We start from the raw sequence: 20,422 nt of genomic DNA, 5'->3' as shown, positions 1-20,422 counted from the left end.
CATGTATGCCTTTGTTGGCAGCATGCCTGCATGGCCGAGTGGGGTGAATCGAGGTCGAAACTGGTTCTTGAACCGCAAGTGCCTACTCAATAGGAGGACAGGTCCTCGTATGTTCTCCGTCCCCGCCCCGGTTTCTCCACAATGGTAAGCATAATGACGGCCAACTAAGCAACTTGAGGACTGTCTAACGATATAGCATCGACGTCAACTTGTCTGTTCTCCCAGAAAGGCAACTTTCGGCTCTTGTTCGACGCCCACTTGGATCATTCAACAGGCCTGTAGTAGGCCCCAGGATGCCCTTGTCCCATTCACCCTCGGCCAGGACATGGCCCCATGCTCTTTCCCCTCATTTTTAACATTCAATGGGCATCGATTTTTATTTAACCTCCGCCCGTGTTTCCTATATTTTTACTACACCTTACGTTCAATAGACACTTCTCTAGAATTGGTTCTGCATAGCCTACACGATGTTGCACCAACGCGAACGAGTACTGCAACACTACGAGCTGCAGGACGACTGCAACGGACCGAAAGTTTCTCCCAACATCACGCTTCGAACTACTGATGATGCTTCATATGGAAATTGCCTTTTCCACTTCGAAGCTATTCGTCCCAATGTCTTCCGCACCACCTTCTCATCGCCGCAGCATCCTATTCCACCACACCCAAGTGCCAGAAGACCCACTCCCAGCTTCGGTGCCTTGACCCCGGATGTGAGCACTGACCTTCACCGTCGTTCCCGTGTTATTGAAATTGGCAAGGTGAAAGCTATAGTGGAGTGGGCTGGAGCTCCCATCGTCTCTCTATTCCTTGAGGGTGTACAGAAGCCCATTCATCAGGATCTTCACTTTCGTTCATACGCCATCGATGCTAGTGGCATTGCTCATTACGCGACATACAAGAAGGATACCCTCCATGTCGGGCTTGGGGAGAAGTCAGCGCCGATGGACTTGAGTGGCCGTGGCTTCATCATTTCCGCCAGTGACACCTTTGGGTATGATGCTTACCGTACAGATCCACTCTATAAGCACATCCCACTGTTAATTAATGTCACTCCCACGGGATGTGTCGGGATTTTCTCAACCTCACATTCACGTGGCACTTGGGCTGTTGGCTCGGAGATCGATGGCTTGTGGGGTCACTTCAAGGTCTATCGACAAGCATATGGCGGACTCGAGGAGTATCTCATTGTGGGCAACACTGTTACGGAAGTCGTCCGAGCCTATGCAGAGCTCGTTGGATTCCCCTTGTTGGTACCACGGTACATGATGGGTTACGTCGGTGGCGGTATGAAGTATAGCATGGAGGATTCACCTCGTGGATGCGACGCTATTCTGAAATTCATCACGGACTGCGAGAAGCATGACATGCCATGCTCCGCGTTCCAAATGAGTTCTGGCTACACTGTAGCTGAAACCGAGCCCAAGACCAGGAACGTCTTTACGTGGAACCGACATAGGTTTCCAGACCCTCGGGGCTTCACTCAGGAGTGTCACAAGAGGGGGGTAAGGCTCCTTGCAAATATCAAGCCATACGTTCTTGCGAATCACCCCAGCTACCCAGAGTTGTCCAAATCGAAAGCTTTCTTCACTGACCCAAACACCAATCACACAGCGGTCGCAAGACTTTGGAGCGCTGGAGGTGGTGAGAGTGGAGAAGGTAGCCACATTGATTTCACGTCCAAGGCGGGGTTCGACTGGTGGTATGAAGGGGTTCGCGCTTTGAAGGATGTCGGGATTGACGCGATGTGGAATGACAACAACGAATACAATATCCCGAACGATGACTGGCAGTGTGCTATGGAAACGGTCAACGCTCCTGAGAAAGACATCCCCACACATATTGGACTCTGGGGTCGTGCGCTTCACACCGAACTCATGGGAAAGAGTTCCCACAATGCTACCGTCGAGGCAGAGCCAGATACTCGCCCCTTTGTCCTGACTCGCAGCGCCACCGCGGGGACTATGAGATATTGCGCCAGTTCTTGGAGCGGTGACAATGTCACGAGCTGGGAAGGAATGAAAGGCGCTAATGCTCTAGCCTTGAATGCCGGGTTTTCTCTACTCCAGGTAGGCCGCCCCGTTGAACCAGATCAACATACGAACTGACAAAAGAAAGTGCTATGGGCATGACATTGGTGGCTTTGAAGGACCTCAGCCGACTCCTGAACACCTGGTCAGATGGATCCAGTTGGGGATCCATTCTCCGCGGTTCGCAATTAATTGCTACAAGACGAACCCCTCGGACAATTTGGTGGGCGAAGTCATTGAACCATGGCAGTATCCTTCCGTCGCTCCAATCATTCGAACAGCAATCAAACGCCGTTACGAACTTGTCCCATACACGTACTCTCTCATGCTTCAGTCTCACCGGGATGCTACCCCGCCACAGCGGTGGACAGGCTGGAGTTACGAGTCCGATCCACTCGTTTGGTCCAACGAGGTGCTGAAGGGTGACACGCAATACTGGTTTGGAGATGCGCTTATGATCGCTGGTGTCTATGAGCCTGGAATTACGTCTGCGCGAGTCTACCTGCCGGGACGTTCCGGGGATGTTGGCTTCCTCAATCTTTCGGCACCCTACCAATTCTTGGCCCCTGGAAAGTGGCACGACATCTCGTCAATTTGGCACAGTTCAATTCCAGTGCTGGCACGCATCGGTTCTGCGATCCCGGTTGGTAAATCGAAACCGACCACCTGTTTGGCGACCGAGGACCCTGAGTTCCCAAGCATGGCCAAGGATGACTGGCGGGGGGTTGAGATATTCCCACCGCCTAACATCCATAGCCCAGAGTTGCCAGCAGAAAGAGATTCTCCTGAGAGAAAAATTCCTCGGTCTACCAAGTTGTTTAAAACAACCTGGTTGGAAGACGATGGTATCAGCTGTGCGGAGAAGGCAGACCTTGTCGAAGCTACCATCAAGTATGGTGCATCAGAGAAACACATACAGATCAGTGTAAGTGTTAAGAAGTGTGGAACCTTTGAGCCACTTTGGTTGGCAAATGGAATTAGTGTGATACTTCCTGTCGGGGAAGAGCGTGTGGTGAAGATGCTCGATGGTGAGGAAGGCCTTCTCGAAGATGTTGGACGCGATGAGAGAGGTAGACGTATCTGGAAGCTCCGTTTCAACGCTGAAGGGAACGTCCCTTGAAGCATGGGATATTTTCGGGATCATCTTGGAATGGGAGAAGGACAATAGTAATGGTGATGAAAGAGAAGGGGGCATGGCTCAGAGTTGACTTACCGTCACAAATCACTAAACACACAGCACGTACTAGACTAGGATTAGACATCACCTTCCCAGTACTCTACTGTCCAATTGCTTCGTGTACTATTTTTGGTGTTCGCATTGTCATTGTAAGTTAGAGTAGTCCGAGGATTTTCCACTTGTGCATTCAGTTGCAGGAGTTGGGTTTGGCCAGCCTGGACTGGACTGAAGTTCAGGGGTCGGCAGAAGTTCGGAGAGAAACAAAGAAGTGAGTGGGCCTGTCTCAAGCACGATATAGGTACCCACTATTCCCAAAATTGTCACTCCCGCAGTAAGCACTAGTGGTTTAGTGGTAAAATCCATCGTTGCCATCGATGGGCCCCGCGTTCGATTCGCGGCTAGTGCAATGTTCATTTTTGGGTTGGTGACGTTCCACGAGTGTAAGCTGCCCCTTGTACCTTACTTAGTCTTACTATGCTTGGTCGCATTTTTTTGTCTTGATCTTGTTGTCCTGTATTATGCTAGTTAGCTGGTTTACAGGAACCATAGGCCTAAGATGACTTGTTGCTGTTATCCCAGTTATATCGGCCTTATTGATGCAATCTATGTGTTACATGTTATTTACTCCCTCTCTCTTCTTACATCTTCAGGTAATAAGAAAAAGCCGGAGTTGACACTGAAAAGGTAAAAGAGTAAAATATAATAAAAATACTTGATCAATAGTAACGCGTCTTCTTGTTCATCAGCGGCCATTATTACATGGCTAGTTTGTCGGTAAGAGAAGTCTTGCCTTTTCGCAGCCGCTGCAAATTATTTCCATAGCTTGACTATATCGACTGAGTTTATGGCTGTATACGTCAAAATTGAGTAACCCTGGAAAAGGGCCATACCTATTATACTTGGAAGTTGCCCGAGCCGCAGAGTATGGCGGATTCGCTGTGCAGCTTGTAAAGACAAGAGGAGAAAAAAATCGATATACAGCAATTGTTGGGCTGTCATAAGAAAATAGCGTATCCGTTACTCGCCAACTGTCTGATTTTACCTTTAAGTTGTGTCACACGATCGTGGGATCGTTATGGAGGCAAAATCTTCGGATTTGGTTATACTAGTGGACCATATGTACCGTTTGTGATAGTGAGGTGCATGTCGTTACAGAATGGTTACTCTTGTCATTGGATGCAAATCAACTGAACAGATTTCACGTCAAAATGCGGTACGCCGGAAATACCAGTCAAACTGATATACCACAAGTCGACTTTGGTAGCCAGATTACTGATTACAGTCCAGAGACGTAAACCAAGTGTGGATGGATGCTCACTACGTTTATTTTGTACGGCTCCGTTTCCTAGGTGTATTTTCCTCGCATGTTCTGGGCCGCAATTCATCAGTACCCCAAACGTGGACCTAATAGGGTGTTGTCCTACAAGTCCAACCTAGCTGCCTCCTTGATATCCCTGGCACCCCGGGGCTTCCATCCACTTTTCTCTTTTTATTCTTCCTCGCAAGAGAAGAAAGTCCAACAGTCATGCTCCAGGCTCATATCTCCCATCCCGCTCATACTGCCTCACCATGCGATTCCACTCCCTATTATCCCTTTCGGCCTCATCATCCTGCCACCCGCGATCATGCTTTACCTTGAGCTTACACCTCCCCATTGATCCCTTTCCCCCAAATCCATCAAAATCCAACGTCCACTCAAGCGGCAACATCCCCTTTGCCGCCCCATCGGGCGAATCCTGCGCGTCATCCGACACCCACGCGTACCCCGCCTTCAAAATTACGGATGCCGTAATAGTGAAGATGCCCCACCCCAACCGTGAGATCTGGTATGGCGGCCGCTGGCGAATTATGTGGTTCTCGCGGAAAGTCGGGTGCAGGAAGATGTGTACTTCCTCCACAATATCCGTCCGGCTAGGCTTCACAAAGAACGTCCACTCGTGACGGTTCTGCATGAGGTCGTCGCCGCTGGGTGACACGGTCTCGTGTCGATTGCCAATGTACACCGTCATCGTCTGGATTCCATCTCCCCCCTCTGCTCGTCTTTCGCGATCAGCCTCTACCTCTGCTGCGCGCTCTGCCCATTTTTGGGGGTATGTAGCTTTTAAGTGAGCGGCACGCTGTGCGTTGTCAGAGGCTGTGGTTTGCATGCGGCACATAGGGCAGCGCGCCTCGAGCTCTGAGACGGCGTCGAAGGGGACGGGCTCCTCGTCTACGTCGACGATTATCATGGGTGCTGCTAGGGAGACGGAGGCCCAGGTCGCCATGCAAAATTTGCAGAGTGTGTGACGACAGGTTGTGGTCACGGGGTTGTAGAGCATGAGTTGGCATATGGGACACGCGTCGTCATCATCAATTTCTTCACCGTTGCCGTTCTCGTTGTTGTCATGTTCAGAGCTTGATGGGCCTGATTGTTCATCGTTGTTGGCACCGGCCACTGTTAGCGTCACTGCTGAATTCGACGAACTCACGGGAGTGTCGCTTTGTCTCTGGAGCATTGAGCGCCTGGCTCGACGGGCTGGTCTGGCATCTTGAATATCATCCCGACGCAAGTTTCCCCTCATTGTTTCTCCAGGGTGTGTCTTGTAGAGAATATGACTACATCGATTGTGGCTCTGACACATGAACGTGTTGTGGCAGGTACGCGATGTATAGAAAGCTATAAAATGAAAGGCCAAGGATTTGCGACTGTACAAAATAGACACCCGTAGGACAGGTCGGAAAGATGCCGTACCGTCTCCGATTGCTTGAATCTTTTGTTGACACAGAGGCAACATGCTGCAGCAGCAGGTGGGCGGCGCGGTCGCCCCCCAACATATGCCGCGCAGAATCTCAGCTAGCGCATCCCGCTGGCGCAATAAACAAGGCCTGACGGTGAGATAGCTAGTCCCAGGTTAGAGCAGAATATACTCATATCAAACGCCACATGGGTACAAATTCCTCAAAGTCATTTTTACAAAGTAGGAAAACTCGAAGAGAGAAATGCGAATAAGTTTAAATGAAAGGCATCAGAAAAGAAATAAGAAAAATTGAATTCAATAAAGTTAAATAAGTTGTCCAGCCCAAGATTTGAACCTGGATCTCGAGGCACACAAATTTATAGACCTTAGCCATTGCGAAGGTTTAACCATGAGCTTTTCGTGTCGCTTTGCCAATGCCTAGTCTTGGCGCCCTCGTGAGATGTTGAGGGAGTCTACACAAGCACAGGCAACGACTTGTCGTACCACAATGTCATTAACTTGATAATTCTGGTGCAGCAAAACTGTATGCATGTATAAAACTTTTTATAAACCACTTATTCAACCTCATGAGTGGGATTGGGACACTTTGGATGGTCCAGTTACCCCTATTATCTACGCAGGTATCTTTCACAGCGGTAAACTTACAGCTGAGAAGGATTGCCAACAACGGTGGACTGTATCCATTCCCACTTTGTATTTCACAATGGTCAAGACAATTTAATAGCCATTACAACTTATTGAGATTTCATAATTGCTCCGGCGACAAACTACGTGTCATCCTTGCACTCCTATTTTGACCCCTTAGGATGCTCTGGTTCATCCCATATCTCAGTGTCACGGGTATTTCAAGTACAGAGTGACGGACAAAAGTGCTAACGAGAAGTCGGCTGCCAGTCACCAGGTTGGTACCAGTGGTGTAATGTAGGGGACTCAATAACGACAAGTTAATTGCTGCTCTTCCTCAAGAGAAGGGGAGTCACAGCAGCCTATTTAGACTTTTCCGACCCTCGTATAGGCTAGGGCCTTGCAAGCCACTGGAGCTCATTGACTATCTAAGGCCTATAATTCACTGTGGCTTATCTGCACCTGACACTCAGCCATCTTAGTCTCTAGCACCTTGGTCATTTTTTGACCACATCCGCGTATCTGTGAAGCCCCCATCCTTGTTCTGTCCACCAGCTCGTGTCTCCTTAATGCTAAAGCCCTCGTTGTACCAGCATGTCCGCTGTTACTGCTGATCACGCACACCGTAGTGCGCATAGAGCTCGTGGGTGATATCGCGGTGCATCCAATATAGATGATAAACAACCTGCTGCCAGTCATCTGGCATCTTCCTCTTGAACAGTCGCTTCAAGACACACCCTGCATCTAACTCGGCGTGCGCAACGCCGCAAAATCCAGGAAAGTAGGCGCCAAGTCGACATTACCCTGGCTATTGTGTGTATCTCTGTCCTCGTTCCCCCCTCGTGGTTTGTTCGTAAGATCTTCTTCCACGATGCTGTACCAACGCTGGAGGGGATCACCGCATCCCCTGATGGTATCATCATCAACTCACGCGACACTATCGCCATGATATTTAAGACTTTCGAAGCTAGGAGGAAGATGAACATTGGCGGTTCGTATAGGAGGACGATTTTGCAATGATCAGTTGGGGATGTCAGATCCTGCCCGACTCTGCCATTCAGGACTACATGATGTATTTTTTTTTCACTCTGGCTGGATTTTCAACATCTAATTCACTCAGGTTTTCCTAGGCGATTGCTATGTTTCCTTTTTGGGCATGCCGTGCTCTTGGTTCATCCAAAATTGTCTTGGATATCGCACCATCTACCTGTCTGGTCTTGCCATCATGGCGACCCTCATATTTCTCGTCAAGTCCCTGTATCTGGCCCCTTCGTCTTCCATCGGATGGGCATAATCTACTGTCTTCGTGGTTCTTTGCTTATAATAAGCTCCCCTCCCGTCAAAATGTGACTATTATGACATGCTAACAATTTATGGTCCAGGCTGCACCATTGGCCCCATACCCTACGCCATTGCCTCCAAGGTCGATGCCACTCAACTCAGAGTGAAGGTCATCTCTCTCGATAGGTAGGTATTAAGTAGGAATATTGTTACTTTTTGTTCATTTTGAACTCAATCGTCGCGCCTATATGTTGGGCCCCACCTATAGCAACTTGAAGAGCGAGACGGCTTTCTCTGCGGCTGGGTTCACGTGGCTCGCGGTATTTCGGACCTTTTTCAGGTTGCCTGAGCTACGGGTATGATGAGAAACGATGGGTCATTTGTACCATGACAAGTTGCTGGGGCGTAGGTTTAGGGAGGAGGCCCATTGGTATCAATGAGTAGTGGCTGTGGCAGGATGAACGAGTTTAAGGGCCTTCCCAGGTAAAACCAATAGGACGAGGAAATTTAATGAGTCTAAATGTTTTTGAGGATCTCATATGCATACATGCATGCACAAGTGAACATGCTTGTCAATCTCCGTATCAAGGCAAACCCAGGTCCCGCGACAGTCCTAATACCAGTAATGGCCCGCATATCTCCGTTCACCTACGCTTCCCAGATTTCTGAACGAACATACTGAACCCTCCTTAACTTACACATATCCCGAATCTCATCCTCACTCCCATATAACACACTGACAAACACCCGATGCTCCCCCGTAGAATCCGGCTCGGAATGCACAGGCGAGTCCTTCTGCCCCCAGCTAAACCGGATAATCTGCCCCCTCTCCATAGCAACCTCTTCACAACCTGCGATCTTTTCCGCAATCTCGGAGCGGCCGCGATCCTCGTTCGACCGCTTGACACTTTGAAGTACATCGTCCACATATGAACTCGGCGCGAGCACCCGCGTCGCCGTCCCGATGATCACCATGGCATACTTGGAGTGCGGGCGCCGTACTCCTTCAGGAGTGGAAGAGCAGCTGCACTCAAACATCCTCCCATCCCTGTGCCATCGCGGGACCTTCCACTCGTCGGTCGGAGGGCCCATGCGGATGCAAAGCCAACACGAGTGTGTGATCTGGGATCTGTCCTGGGGTTTAGCGCTGGATCTGCAATAGTCGCGGGAGAGCGTTAAAAAATTGTGGATCACAGGCTTTATACTCTCGCTATTTGCGTTTGAGTTGGATTCAACGAAGGAGGCGGCTGAGGTGGAGAGGATGTTGGCGTCGAATGAGCCGTAGAAGCTATAGCTCATATATTTCGGGACTTGGCTGATTAGGTTGGGAGATAGGGGGATGTAGGAGAAGAGGGCTAGGGGCGTGGGATGAGTGGTTTTGGTGTTGCTGTCGTCTCTTTCTTGCGCGGTCATTTTCGATTTGGATGTCCAATTTGACTTATAGCTCTCGGGTGCCATGCGGATTTGAGGTGAGTAACCTTCAACCTTTCTATTTGCTCCCTCACGATTAACCAAGCGGGCGTGGTTGAAATTAGGGCAAGGTTCAAAGGAGCTTCCAATCCGAATAACATTAAAGCTGCAGTGTTGGACCAGTCAGCGTTAAAGTCACGTGTACATCAACTGAACCCTGAGAAGCCAGGCCGGAGCTGAACACCCTCAGACATGTGGCTTGCTCGTAATGGTCATCTAGCCAACAATCAAGGGCTAACATTCATATATCTCATCTTTATTTATCCGACTTGTGAGGGCATCCTGCTCACTGTGCTCGCAATCGATGAATACCTTTTTCACATTCAGGAGTCGCCACGTTACACATTCCACCAAGATGCACTAGGGAGTCCCTGACCTTATCAATGTTCGTGACCTGACATCCAGATTCCAGGTCCAAATCGAGCGCATAAGTAAGCTAGTAAGTATTGAATCGAGGCTTCGGCTCGCTTAGTCTACAAGGAGTCCCATCTGCAGCTTTTGGAGGCGGACCTTGGGGTTCACGGGTGATAATTCTGGCGAATGGGGGCTCCGGCTCACCCAGCCCGAAAGGGGCATCAGGAGGAAACGGTTCTCATGTTTCTTGATCGACGTTTCTCGACTCTTCCTTGTTAATTGTCAATGGCTGGTTTAGCACATGTCCATTTTGCCTTTGATGGTCGTTGCTAGTTTCACCATGCAGATTTCTGCCTGCTAAGACGCTCTCAGTCCCTTCTTCTTCGTGTATGGAATCGGGTGCCGGGGCATGTGAGAGATCTTCATATGAGTCCTCAGCGTAGCTGGTGGCACAATTCAGATAGCGTTGAACCATGGAATCCTGCTCGCTCCGAGCAGCCGTCCGATCCGTGGGAGCCTCACGACAGCGTCTCACAAAGTGGGTAATGGTGAAACTCGTCTTGCCTACTGCTGTAAGCAGCGCCAGACAGCTCGTAGCGATTGATAGTGGATCCATAGCTCAATGTTCCATGACGCATAAAATGACTCTGTTTGATGGTTCGTGATGAGACTTGGGAACCACGACGGAGCCAAATGTGGTCCCCACAGATGCGGACCATTTGTCCAAATTTGCGGCATAAACGACGTCGTTTTCGTATACTAGCATCATGATCAGAGTCATTCGACAGTCTTAACGTTGTAGATATGGCGGTCAGACCAAGGCGTCTTGACAACCACCAGTTACACCCTGCCTCATGAGTACATACCGACTGCACATATCAAGGACTTGTCATCGTATATGTGCAAGACGGCAAAACGCTTGGCATTTATTTCCACGAGCTGGTGCATCAGTGCCGTTTCATGCAAACCATCATTGGATTCCGCATTGATGTCAAAGAGGGCATGAAACCATCGTTCAACATCGCCATCTTTCCTGAGTTGAACATAAACATCGTCCTTCGCTATTTGATTCGGTCGCTTGGAGAGCGCGTTGGAAATTCTTGGTATCCACGCTATGGACGTGGCAAGGGTGCAAATTATACAGCTCAGGAACCTCCCAAAAGGCATGAGAATATTACTAAGTATGGCCCCCATTAGCGACTGAAGACGACGAACCTATACTATAATTCATCATTGGTTATTACAGTGAATGAGTGCCTATTTCCGGAACAGGACCCTGAGGTGGCTGGCATCATCATAGTTCATAGTGTAATAGGAGAAAATAAAAGGATGTTCATTTCGCGATTTGTGCAAGACAATAGGTACCAATATGGAGAGAATCTTCATCGCGCAATATTCCTGGAACAAGTAAGAGATCCTATCGAGACATCTGTTCAACTAGGGAAATTCTGCCTTCCACCTGTACTCCTTTTCTGCCTCCCATATTCCAACAGCACTGAGCCACCGCAAATCACGTCCATTCCGACTATGGCCCTTCAACCTTGATGGTAGCAGAGCCACTGCTGAAGTACCCCTCAGTAGCAACAATCTGGTAGTTCCACTCCGTGCCAAGCTTCAAGCCGGCCTTCTCCCACGCGTCAAAGTGGCACCCAGTCGTAACGGTGCCGCCGGCCCGCTTCTGCTGACGAACCGACCAGAATTGTTGGAAAGTCCTCGTCCCATCGATAGAGGGCTGGTTGGTGCGCGTGCTGACAAGAATATCGTACGTGCCTCCGTCACAAGTGACGGAACCCTTCTTGGAAGCACCCGAGGAAGGATTGTAAGTACCAAACGACTCGACGACGTAGTACTCGATCAGGGGGTTTCGAGTCCAGCCGTAAACGGCAAGGTAGCTGTTTCCGTTGGGGCTATATGTGCCTGAGTAGGTGATGGTTCTATAGAGCTTTGTTAGAAAGTCAATGCCATGGGTACTGGGAGATCACTACCAACCTGCTGCGGCTTCCAGGGTTCCATCCCTTGCCGCCGACGAAATTACCTCCGCTTGACCATCGGACGTTGTACTGGCCCGCTGCCTCGTTGGTGTACGTGACATCGGATCCGCCGTCGGTCCACCACGAGTAGTAGAATCCGTTGTGAGTCCTATAAATGCTTCTTAGCGGGGCGAGTATTGTTTTCGTCTACCTTATCGTGTTCTTACCCTGTTGAGCTTGGTGTTCCGGCCCGCTTTGAGACAAAGGTATCGCCCGGCACATTGTTGGGTGCGGCAAAGACCCCCGCGACGGCAGCCACGCCAAGAAGGACGGAGCAGAATGAAACCATGGTTGTGTCTATATTATCAAGTATAATTAGAAGTTCGCTACTGGGACTTCATGAGATGAAGTGGAAGCAACTGAGCGATCGACAATCAGCTCTTATAGCTTTGCCAAGGGAGCCCTCCGCGCGTTTGTTGCATCCATGTATCCGAAAGCAACCACCCTGGACTCGATCTGTAACCCATTATCGCAAATGAGGGCAGAAATGCCTAAGCCTCGTTCAGCTTGGCAGCTTATCGATTTCCGAATATGCTGCTGATGTTGGATGGAATTCAACGCCATCACATACGCCAAGAGGACTTCGTGGCCCCGCGACAATTTACTTGGAGCTGCAGGGTTACAGTTTGAATAGAACACGAGCCTAAAACGTGTCACAACGTGCTAAGAGTCTAGTGACATGCCCGGACCATCGTATGGGGTATCTACCCCGTTCCGTCTGGGCATTATCACCACATACAGAATCTTCAGGTACCTCCGCTGCCATTCTCGGCTGTAAATTCCAATCTTTTCATGAAAAACTGGTATTCATTTTACCTTAGTCACCAGGCAATTGGAATAACACGAAAACTTGTGTTCACCGAGAAGAAATGCTTGAATTATGTTATGTAGAATCTATGGCCATGTATGAACCATTCTAGAATGGATTATACTGCTGTTCCAACTCTTTGACCCGATTAGGTTCAACTGTAGTTACTTTCAACAACCCCTTTGGTCCTGGTGTCCGTAATGCAATTAGGCTGAGTTGGCGAGTGCTACTCCGTAGCGCCACGTGCATCCCAGACCTTGGCGTGCATACACTTCCGGTACTCTTGTTGAACTCACCTGTCATGTTCTTCTTTCATTAAAGAAAGTTTTCTGATCTAGATTGCGGCTGGCCCGTTGAGTCCTTTTTTCCTATTTATGAGACACATGACAGCATCCCTTCTCCTAACCTAAGAGAGCCCACAGCTTGATAAATCATTTGGTCTCTGGTCGAACATTATAAGCCACAGAGGTGTCTTATCATTGGGTTTGGATAATTATTATGGCTGTGCTTATTAAAAATAGATTTATATTTAGCGGAGTATTAGTTTACATCTTAGAAATAGGACTTACATCTCAAATCGTGGATAAAATACTGACAGTCGTTGCATTGTGAAGTTATACCTGCATGCCCCTCTCTACATGGTATTTGACGACAGAGTTTCCGATTGTCTTCAGCATATGCCTATTCGCTTTATTTTGTGTGATCGTATAATTCTTTCTTTTGCGCGATTAAAATGGTGAAATGCCGGACCTGTGTGTTAGTGATCATACTCGTATCAACACTTTGCCTTCTCAGTAACTTGTCTTCATATTGAAGTCAAGCACAACTATCTTGCACCTATTTATTACCTAGAGACCCTTCTTTCAAAGAGTTACATCGCTGAAGTCTCTATATTTAGAGCGATGAATGTTTGCACATATGTGAAGGGTACGACTTACAGATAGTTGCACAAGCGGAGAATCGAGGCCGCAGCAGAACCACGTCGAAAACCCCGCCATTCTTATCAACCAAACAGGTACTAGTGGTACGCGATGATCCTAGTATATTCAGATGCGCATTTCATTAGTGTTGACTTACCGCAAACGAAACGTTACACTAGAGCCACGCATGGGAGTCCATTGAAAGCAGTCTACTGTACCAATTCCAAGACATGCAAGTTCAAAAGCTTGTTCTCGCATAATTATCTCCACACATCTCGCCATGGTGGTGCGCTGGGGGGATATTTTGTTTCTATTGCTGTTGTGGAAACCTCACAGTTGGTGGCATCGGTACCTAATGATAGTATACACAACGGGGTTTCAGATGCATGAACATTGATATGATATGCTTTTCTCTTCATGGCAGTTTCATCCTCAACGTTGAGGAAACTCGGATTCTTGTGGGTTCTACCAGTTATATCCTTGACTATTTTCGTCATACAGTGTGCCCAACCAATGTCATTCAACTTCAATCAAGGTAGTTTATCCATGAGCACCGCACCCTCCTCAGTATGAGGGGCCCAATCCTAGCCCTCCAATTTATCCAAGTCGGCCGCCCTCCGATCCGTCCAGTCCCTCAATGCACCATAATCCGTGCACATGTGTCCAGTGTGGAAGTTGGGGTACGGTCTAGGCAAACCCATGATCCACTGGAACGTGACGATGGCCGGGTCCGCGGTGCACATCAATCTTTGCCGCACTACATCGACGCAGTGCTCGAAGTGCGCATCTTCGAGCTCAGGGTCCTCCTGTTGCTTCGCAAGCATGTTTGGGAAGAGCTCTGGGTACTTGATCAGGTGTTTGGTGGCCCAGAGGGTGTGGAGGCAGTGCAGTTGGTGCGATGATTCGACGTAGCCCATGTATCCCTGGATGCCATCAGCTTTTACTGCAAAGTAATGGAGGATAGGAGACACCGTTTCACTTACTCCGCCAAGTGATTTGGGATACTGCGCTGAGTCTATAGAAAGACCCTGGCTGGTGACTTCTTCTGCGGTAAGATTCAAAACGGGGTGAGTTGTGATGTGTTCCCATTTTTCAAGGATTTCAGGGGTTGGCGGGCCTACGAAACTGCCATGTAAGTTGGCTTGATGGCACGATACGTCAAAATATAACCACATACCTTTGAAAGGGGTTTTCTGCCAGAAAGCCGCTTGAAATATTCTATGGCCTAAAGTTAGCCCGGCCTCTAATCACTGGGTCTGGTGCTGTCCTGTAATTTTGTGGACTCACTCAAAATGCTGTTGATATCGGACGTCGTCTGCATACGCAGGGGCTGCTTTCATTTTCGACTTGTGGGAATATCACCCGCGTTTCTCATCACAAACCATAGATTGGTGGAGAAGTAAAGCCTCCCGGTGCTGAGGCTTTGTTTGGGTCGTGTTCCTGCGTCTTCAGAAGCAGCACAGTCAGGAGAGATATGGTGACTGCATGAGCTATCCAATGCAAAGGCTCCGAAATACGAGTATAAGACGTGCGCCGTCGGTGCGGCTCGCGCATAGTTGGATCTGACGACTCTACGTCATCGGAGTCTCGCGAAGAAAGAAGCTTCTCCTCATCCTGAGAAACTGAACTATAAGCTTCAGACATTTTGACTTTCAGAAACATTGTGACTTTTGAACTGATGTGTAAAGATGCTGGATTAAACGCAAGAAGGTTTGATGATGGAATTAGGATGGTTCTACTGTTGGCGATCAGGGTGCGAGAAAATGCCTTCTTTTCTTGAACTAGCTCATCGACTCCCTTACTGTCGCCAGCAATCGATCAAGATTGCGAGTGACTGTAACCCAATTATCCGAAGTCTGGGGAAGATCGGTGATCGCTACCCGCTGATAGGCATCGAAAGTAGTGTAACAGGTAGTACAATGGCTCACTAACACATGCACGATATTACTTCGGCTGCAACTAGGATACAAGACAACCAATTACGACTTTCTGTCCCGCCGGATCATCCGCTCCGGAGGAGCATGTCTCTTAAGCGACTTATAATAGAGGGGTACGATAATCATACCGTTTGCAACTTCTCGTGATCCTTAATGAAGGCAAACGGGGAGCTATCCGGTCTTTCTCAATATCGACTCGAGAATTCGAAGGATTGAAAATTGCCTCTAGCAGTAAGTTCTGATTCTCTTGGCCCCTGCTTTGTTTGGTCCATCTTTGCTTCAAATGAGAAGGATATTCAACAATCGAGTATGGAGTCACATCGCTTGTCTTACTGCAGATCCTTCTACATCGTTGTGTGGTTCCGTACGCCCTTGCGCGCAGCTTGGTACAGTTCAAGTATAGCAGAGCGAAGGTTGAGTAACTGCAATGACAACAACCTGCCGCATTAGAATCGTTTGTCACCAATCACATTATCATTCGTCATTTCCTTGGATGGACCTTTGATTGTGGACTTCCGGTATGCTTTAATTACAAAAGGTGACCCAACGATTTTTTTCTTGAACTTCTCATCACTACACATTGCCAGACAGTCTCCATCCCTTCTAAAAGGTAATCGCTGCCATTTTGTCCATTCACAGATCTGTAAAGATTTGTTCCTTGTCAATCATGCATATCCAGTCCGTTCTCGCCGTCTTGGCTGCATTCAGCACCGTCAGCAATGCCCTCCCTGCAGCGGCAGGTATGTAGACGCTCTCAATTATATGATCTTCTGGACTAATCAATGACAGCCAAACCTGCCGAACCTGATGTTGGCTTCAACACTGCCTCCTACGCCCATTTATACAGAGTCGCTAAAGAAGAAGGTCTTGCCAAGAAGTCTCCTGAGGAAGAAGTCGCCAAGATGGAGAAGCCGGTTGTTGAATTCGGCACTGCAAAATAAGCGCACCTATATAAGGAAACAGAGGCTGAGGTTCTTTTCAAGGAGTAGATTCCTTTTCAATTCGAAAGTCCAGGGCTATCTGATTTTGGCCAAGGTTGAAATGGTGAAATGATGATTTGGCTCGCGTAGGTATCAATCACAGTTGACGGACTTTTATGGGAAATTAGAAGGACTAACCGCATTGACCACCTTTTTGCATGCACCCCCATTTTGCAGGGAATTTCTACGCCTCAACAACACGACGTCTCTCAATTTACCTCGCAATTGCTCCCTATCTACGTACAAAATGGCTAATCCAATGGAGAATATTATGGACGATTTTGAGCAGCGAATCGAACGCGCTAAAGAGCTTGTCCGTCAGGGCTCTTCCCAGGCCGTAGCAGCGAATCGGTACGGTATCAAGGGGACTACACTGTCCTACCGTATTCGTCACGGTAATTCGCATCGCGACGCCGCCTCCAGGCAACAAAAGTTGACTCCAGAGCAAGAGGAGGTTATCGTGAACTGGATCCTACACGAAGAAGTGTGTGGACGGGCTCCTAGCAAGCGTCATGTGGCCGACTTCGCTGTCGAAATCCTGTCGAATATCACGTGTGTCCAATCGAGTAGTCAGAAGTGCATAAGATTGTATATGAATGAGGTGTGTTCTTGTCTGTGTTCTATTCTCGCGAACTCCCGTTGCTCTGCCCTTTATAGATTCTTTCGGAAATGTCGGAGGTGCATTGTTCAGGTGTCTGACCCCGAACTTCGGAGTTACTTTCGGGAAGAGGGGTTCATTTCGCCGTCTGAACTTCAAGTGACACTAGTCTTCTCTAGTGCCATATTATTTCTGAACCTAGGAACCAGGTGTCCTATCTGACAAATCCTCCTTGCTCAAGGGGATAACAACACACTCGGCCAACACTGGGTGGATCACTTCGTTAGCCGCCATCCACAGATATGTACCAAAATTAGGCGCGTCGTAGATGCTAGCCAAGTTAGAGCGTCCGATTCGACCAAGATCCGAGACTTTCTGGCTGGCGGAAGACTGGTATATGGCCCCTAGGCTCCGAAGGACTAGTCGACGTATCTTGTGATCCTCCGGAGCCTCATACACCAGATCCTCCGCCTCATATATCACCACCTTTAGTTGCTTTTACTCCTCAGAAAGCGCAGCAACTATCTAGCCAACTACAGTCGATAGAGAAAGCCGAGGGCGGGATATCTCGTTAGATTCGTACCCTAGTAGGCAAGGCGGGCAAGGCCCTTACACTCCAGGCCGCCGAGAATGCCAAATTACGTATCGAAAACGAGCAACTATATAAAATAATATAATATTAAATACGCCGTAGGTGTTAACCCTCGGTACCTCTACAAGTACTCCCTTAAGGGGCTATAGATGATATAGCGGGCCCTTAAGCCGCGTCGGGCGGTTATACAGGTAAACTTGTAGCCAAACGACTACTAAACCTCCTGTCCCTCCCTAAGTCTGTGCTACAACCCCTGCCTGAACTACCGATAAGCGTGGTAATGTGGCACTTAAATTCGTCCTCAGGGGTGGGATGCTGCTGATGTGCAGAAGATGCTCGACTATTTTTTTGTCGCGACAAGTCGTAGTATCTGCTAATTGGGGTTCTCGTCGAGCGTATACATCTCAACCATACGCTCAAGTGGATAGACCGTAACGTGGTCTAGACGCTCGCAAGAATCGCGGCGAGGGGGCGTGCTGCGCGCCTTCTATCGTGAGGGGACGGGTTCGCCGACGAGCGTTATCGGATAGGCGAGGTCCGATAAGGGGTCGGATTAACGATTCGAATTCTGGACCGGCTGTCGAGTTATATTCCGCCGACGTAGTGCTTGACGGTCGACTGGCTAGGATGCTCGTAATCCTAAACTGCACCAATCTCCCTATTATCGCTAGGTAGGCGAAGTCAACAAGGTGGGCAGCGCGCCGTAAGGGTTGACTAAACCCCCTTGTGTGTCAGCTGCGGGATTCGAACCCGCGACTCGTCACCAACCCAAGTGGGCGAGGCTCAAATCGGGACTTATCTACCAGCGAAGTGACCAACTACACCAGCCGACCTGGGTGTTGTAAAAGGCCGCGTACGCTATTTCAGGCGGCATCCGAGAGTAAGCAACTATATAAAGAACTCGATAAATACGCTCCAGATATACGCCAGCCCGTCGAGCCAGACCCGAATAAAGTATTCGTTAACTTATCAGCGATCCGAACAGCCCAGGACAAGCGAAATAAGCGAATACGGCCTATTTTACCGGATAAGCAGTTAGAAATTGATAGTTTTCTCGAAGGAAGGGTCACTCCTAAAAAGAGGGCTCGAAAGAATATATCTAAGTCTTCGGACACTTAAATTAAGTATGTTCTGTATATAAATATATTATTATTAAATACGCCGTAGGCTCGAAGCCCCCGGTACCTGTGACGGTCAACCCTCGCAGACTCACTACAACCAGGTGACTTACAGCTGGAACACCTGCCGTGGCAGTGTGAGATGGGAAGCCAATCATAACCCTTGTAGGAGCCCCGCCAAGCGTGGATGACTTAGTCGCGCTCCCTCAAACCAAAGTTGTCATCTTCTTTCCTTCGCTCCTTAGAGTAGAATCTTCGTCGATAGCACCTAATCGAGGTCTATACCAATGCGATGCAACCCAGGTCGTGACAGTACCTCTACAAGTGCTCCCGTATGTCAAACCGTGCCCTAATGGCTAGACTAAATACATACGCTGCTACGTAGGTTCGCTCTATTAGCGACTGCGTTACGTCCACCACAATACTATGTTAGTTCTCACCCTACTAACAAAGTCCCCCTGAGAAGATCGATGTTAGGCAACCTTGGTGGGCTTTGCCAAGACCACCAAGGTTACCACGTGACTTAGCCCTTCGGGACTAAGTCCAACCTTCGTGCTCCATAGGACTAGATAGAATGTCATGCTTTTACAACCTCACAAATCTTTGACCACCTTTGCGTGTAACAATCGATATTATCCGGGCCTAAGCGCTATCCGGCCAGTCCTGAGTAGCCACCTTGTGATAGTCCCGCTGACTACTGGTTTCCCCGTCGCCGTTGCCAGGTCTCTGCGTGTATGCAGCGGCCATGGTGCGATAGTGGCGCGTAGGCGCTCTCTCGATTCTTCCAGCAGGCCGCAAAAGAGGATTACGTGCTCTGCCGTCTCGGGGGCCTCTCCACAGCGGCATAACGGCGAGTACACACCGAAGGCTCCTATCTTAAATAAGAAAGCTGATAGTCCTATTTTTCCGGTCCTGATCTGGCATAGGGTAGACGCCTCCGGTTGTATATAAATAATATGGACGAAGTATTTAGGTTGATTCAGTTAGACCCTGCAAAATGGGTGTGCATGCAAAAAGGTGGTCAATGCGGTTAGCTACTTCCAATGGCCGACATGAAATTTCATGGTGCTAAGCATCAATACACTCATTCCCATAATCGTTCATTGACCACTCGACATAAACCTAGACATAATCCTTCCGCCTCTGACTCGGACCAGTCCCAAAACTTGAGACCTAAACCCGTTCCCCCATCTGCATCAGACAAACCACCGTCGTGGGTCTCTATGCGAATGGGCGATATCTGACCTCATGGAATGACCAGTAGCCTTTTCAGCTTGCTGCAACGGAATGCTTTACTCACTCCAACAACCTGAACTCTCCCATGCAATCTCAGGCGAGAAACCGAGAAAACATCCGTGTCAGCGCCATTGATCGGCGGACAGCTCATCCGGTTGTAAAAGATATGCAGAGGCCAAGATACATGTCGCCGAAGGTCTATGTCAAGGTTCCATGGGTTCATAGGCTGCTGCCTTGCCAGTACTTCATGGATTCATATCGGTGTCTTGCAGTCTATACCACGCTGGTGATACCACCTTTTTTTGCCTCTTTGCGTACTCCTGCGACAGCAGCACCAGAGCCGAACTCTAACTTGGCCTAGTTTTCAATTCTTGACTATCTTGCCCAGAAGGGGCGTCAAGATTTCCATGAACATGAACGGCGCAACGGTGTTAGTCCTCAGTTGCAGTTCATAGCTTTGCTTCGACTTCGACCCAACGGGTGGTTGCATAACTGCTGCATTATTTCATATAGCGTCTAGTCAGTCCCC

The 20,422-nt window shown here is 48.8% G+C and overlaps 7 protein-coding genes and 2 non-coding genes across 9 annotated transcripts; 2 read left to right on the top strand and 7 right to left on the bottom strand.

Annotated features, from left to right (window-relative positions):
- Positions 1-467: 467 nt before the first annotated feature.
- BCR38DRAFT_482746 (family 31 glycosyl hydrolase) lies at positions 468-3,150 on the top strand (the record flags this gene model as incomplete). Its single annotated transcript, XM_040863539.1, has 2 exons — positions 468-2,069; positions 2,119-3,150. 2 exons carry the CDS (start codon positions 468-470, stop codon positions 3,148-3,150), a joined length of 2,634 nt encoding a protein of 877 aa, XP_040717733.1.
- Positions 3,151-3,542: 392 nt separating this feature from the next.
- BCR38DRAFT_t140 lies at positions 3,543-3,613 on the top strand. Its single transcript has one exon. It is a non-coding gene; the product is annotated as a tRNA-Gly (tRNA).
- An 852-nt stretch (positions 3,614-4,465) lies between these two features.
- BCR38DRAFT_426106 (uncharacterized protein) lies at positions 4,466-5,966 on the bottom strand. The gene has a single exon (XM_040859742.1). It carries the CDS (start codon positions 5,826-5,828, stop codon positions 4,731-4,733), a length of 1,098 nt encoding a protein of 365 aa, XP_040717732.1. The 5' UTR covers positions 5,829-5,966; the 3' UTR covers positions 4,466-4,730.
- A 2,344-nt stretch (positions 5,967-8,310) lies between these two features.
- Positions 8,311-9,392, bottom strand: BCR38DRAFT_426105 (uncharacterized protein). Its single transcript, XM_040859741.1, has one exon. The coding sequence runs from the start codon at positions 9,306-9,308 to the stop codon at positions 8,499-8,501; it is 810 nt and encodes a 269-aa protein (XP_040717731.1). The 5' UTR covers positions 9,309-9,392; the 3' UTR covers positions 8,311-8,498.
- A 520-nt stretch (positions 9,393-9,912) lies between these two features.
- BCR38DRAFT_407119 (uncharacterized protein) lies at positions 9,913-10,290 on the bottom strand (the record flags this gene model as incomplete). The annotated part of the gene is made up of 1 exon (XM_040858130.1): positions 9,913-10,290. One exon carries the CDS (start codon positions 10,288-10,290, stop codon positions 9,913-9,915), a length of 378 nt encoding a protein of 125 aa, XP_040717730.1.
- Positions 10,291-11,199: 909 nt separating this feature from the next.
- Positions 11,200-11,993, bottom strand: BCR38DRAFT_338409 (glycoside hydrolase; the record flags this gene model as incomplete). The annotated part of the gene is made up of 3 exons (XM_040855617.1): positions 11,200-11,608; positions 11,664-11,813; positions 11,872-11,993. The coding sequence occupies 3 exons, from the start codon at positions 11,991-11,993 to the stop codon at positions 11,200-11,202; spliced, it is 681 nt and encodes a 226-aa protein (XP_040717729.1).
- A 2,023-nt stretch (positions 11,994-14,016) lies between these two features.
- Positions 14,017-14,866, bottom strand: BCR38DRAFT_387461 (uncharacterized protein; the record flags this gene model as incomplete). The annotated part of the gene is made up of 4 exons (XM_040857508.1): positions 14,720-14,866; positions 14,610-14,650; positions 14,416-14,549; positions 14,017-14,355 (listed from the first exon to the last, which is right to left on the bottom strand). Exons 1-4 carry the CDS (start codon positions 14,770-14,772, stop codon positions 14,017-14,019), a joined length of 567 nt encoding a protein of 188 aa, XP_040717728.1. The 5' UTR covers positions 14,773-14,866.
- Positions 14,867-18,268: 3,402 nt separating this feature from the next.
- Positions 18,269-18,371, bottom strand: BCR38DRAFT_t116. The gene has a single exon. It is a non-coding gene; the product is annotated as a tRNA-Thr (tRNA).
- Positions 18,372-19,728: 1,357 nt separating this feature from the next.
- BCR38DRAFT_426080 (uncharacterized protein) lies at positions 19,729-20,234 on the bottom strand. The gene has a single exon (XM_040859740.1). The coding sequence runs from the start codon at positions 20,114-20,116 to the stop codon at positions 19,904-19,906; it is 213 nt and encodes a 70-aa protein (XP_040717727.1). The 5' UTR covers positions 20,117-20,234; the 3' UTR covers positions 19,729-19,903.
- Between the last annotated feature and the right edge of the window lie 188 nt (positions 20,235-20,422).

Source organism: Pseudomassariella vexata (assembly GCF_002105095.1).
Source record: "Pseudomassariella vexata strain CBS 129021 chromosome Unknown BCR38scaffold_4, whole genome shotgun sequence".
In the NCBI taxonomy this organism is placed as follows: domain Eukaryota; kingdom Fungi; phylum Ascomycota; class Sordariomycetes; order Amphisphaeriales; family Pseudomassariaceae; genus Pseudomassariella; species Pseudomassariella vexata.
This window is presented reverse-complemented; position numbering and strand designations above follow the sequence as displayed.

What these genes read in the sequence shown, in the direction of transcription:
- BCR38DRAFT_426106 (XM_040859742.1), bottom strand. Translation starts at nt 5,828, where the DNA reads ATGTGTCAGAGCCACAATCGATGTAGTCATATTCTCTACAAGACACAC.
- BCR38DRAFT_426105 (XM_040859741.1), bottom strand. Translation starts at nt 9,308, where the DNA reads ATGGCACCCGAGAGCTATAAGTCAAATTGGACATCCAAATCGAAAATG.
- BCR38DRAFT_426080 (XM_040859740.1), bottom strand. Translation starts at nt 20,116, where the DNA reads ATGAACCCATGGAACCTTGACATAGACCTTCGGCGACATGTATCTTGG.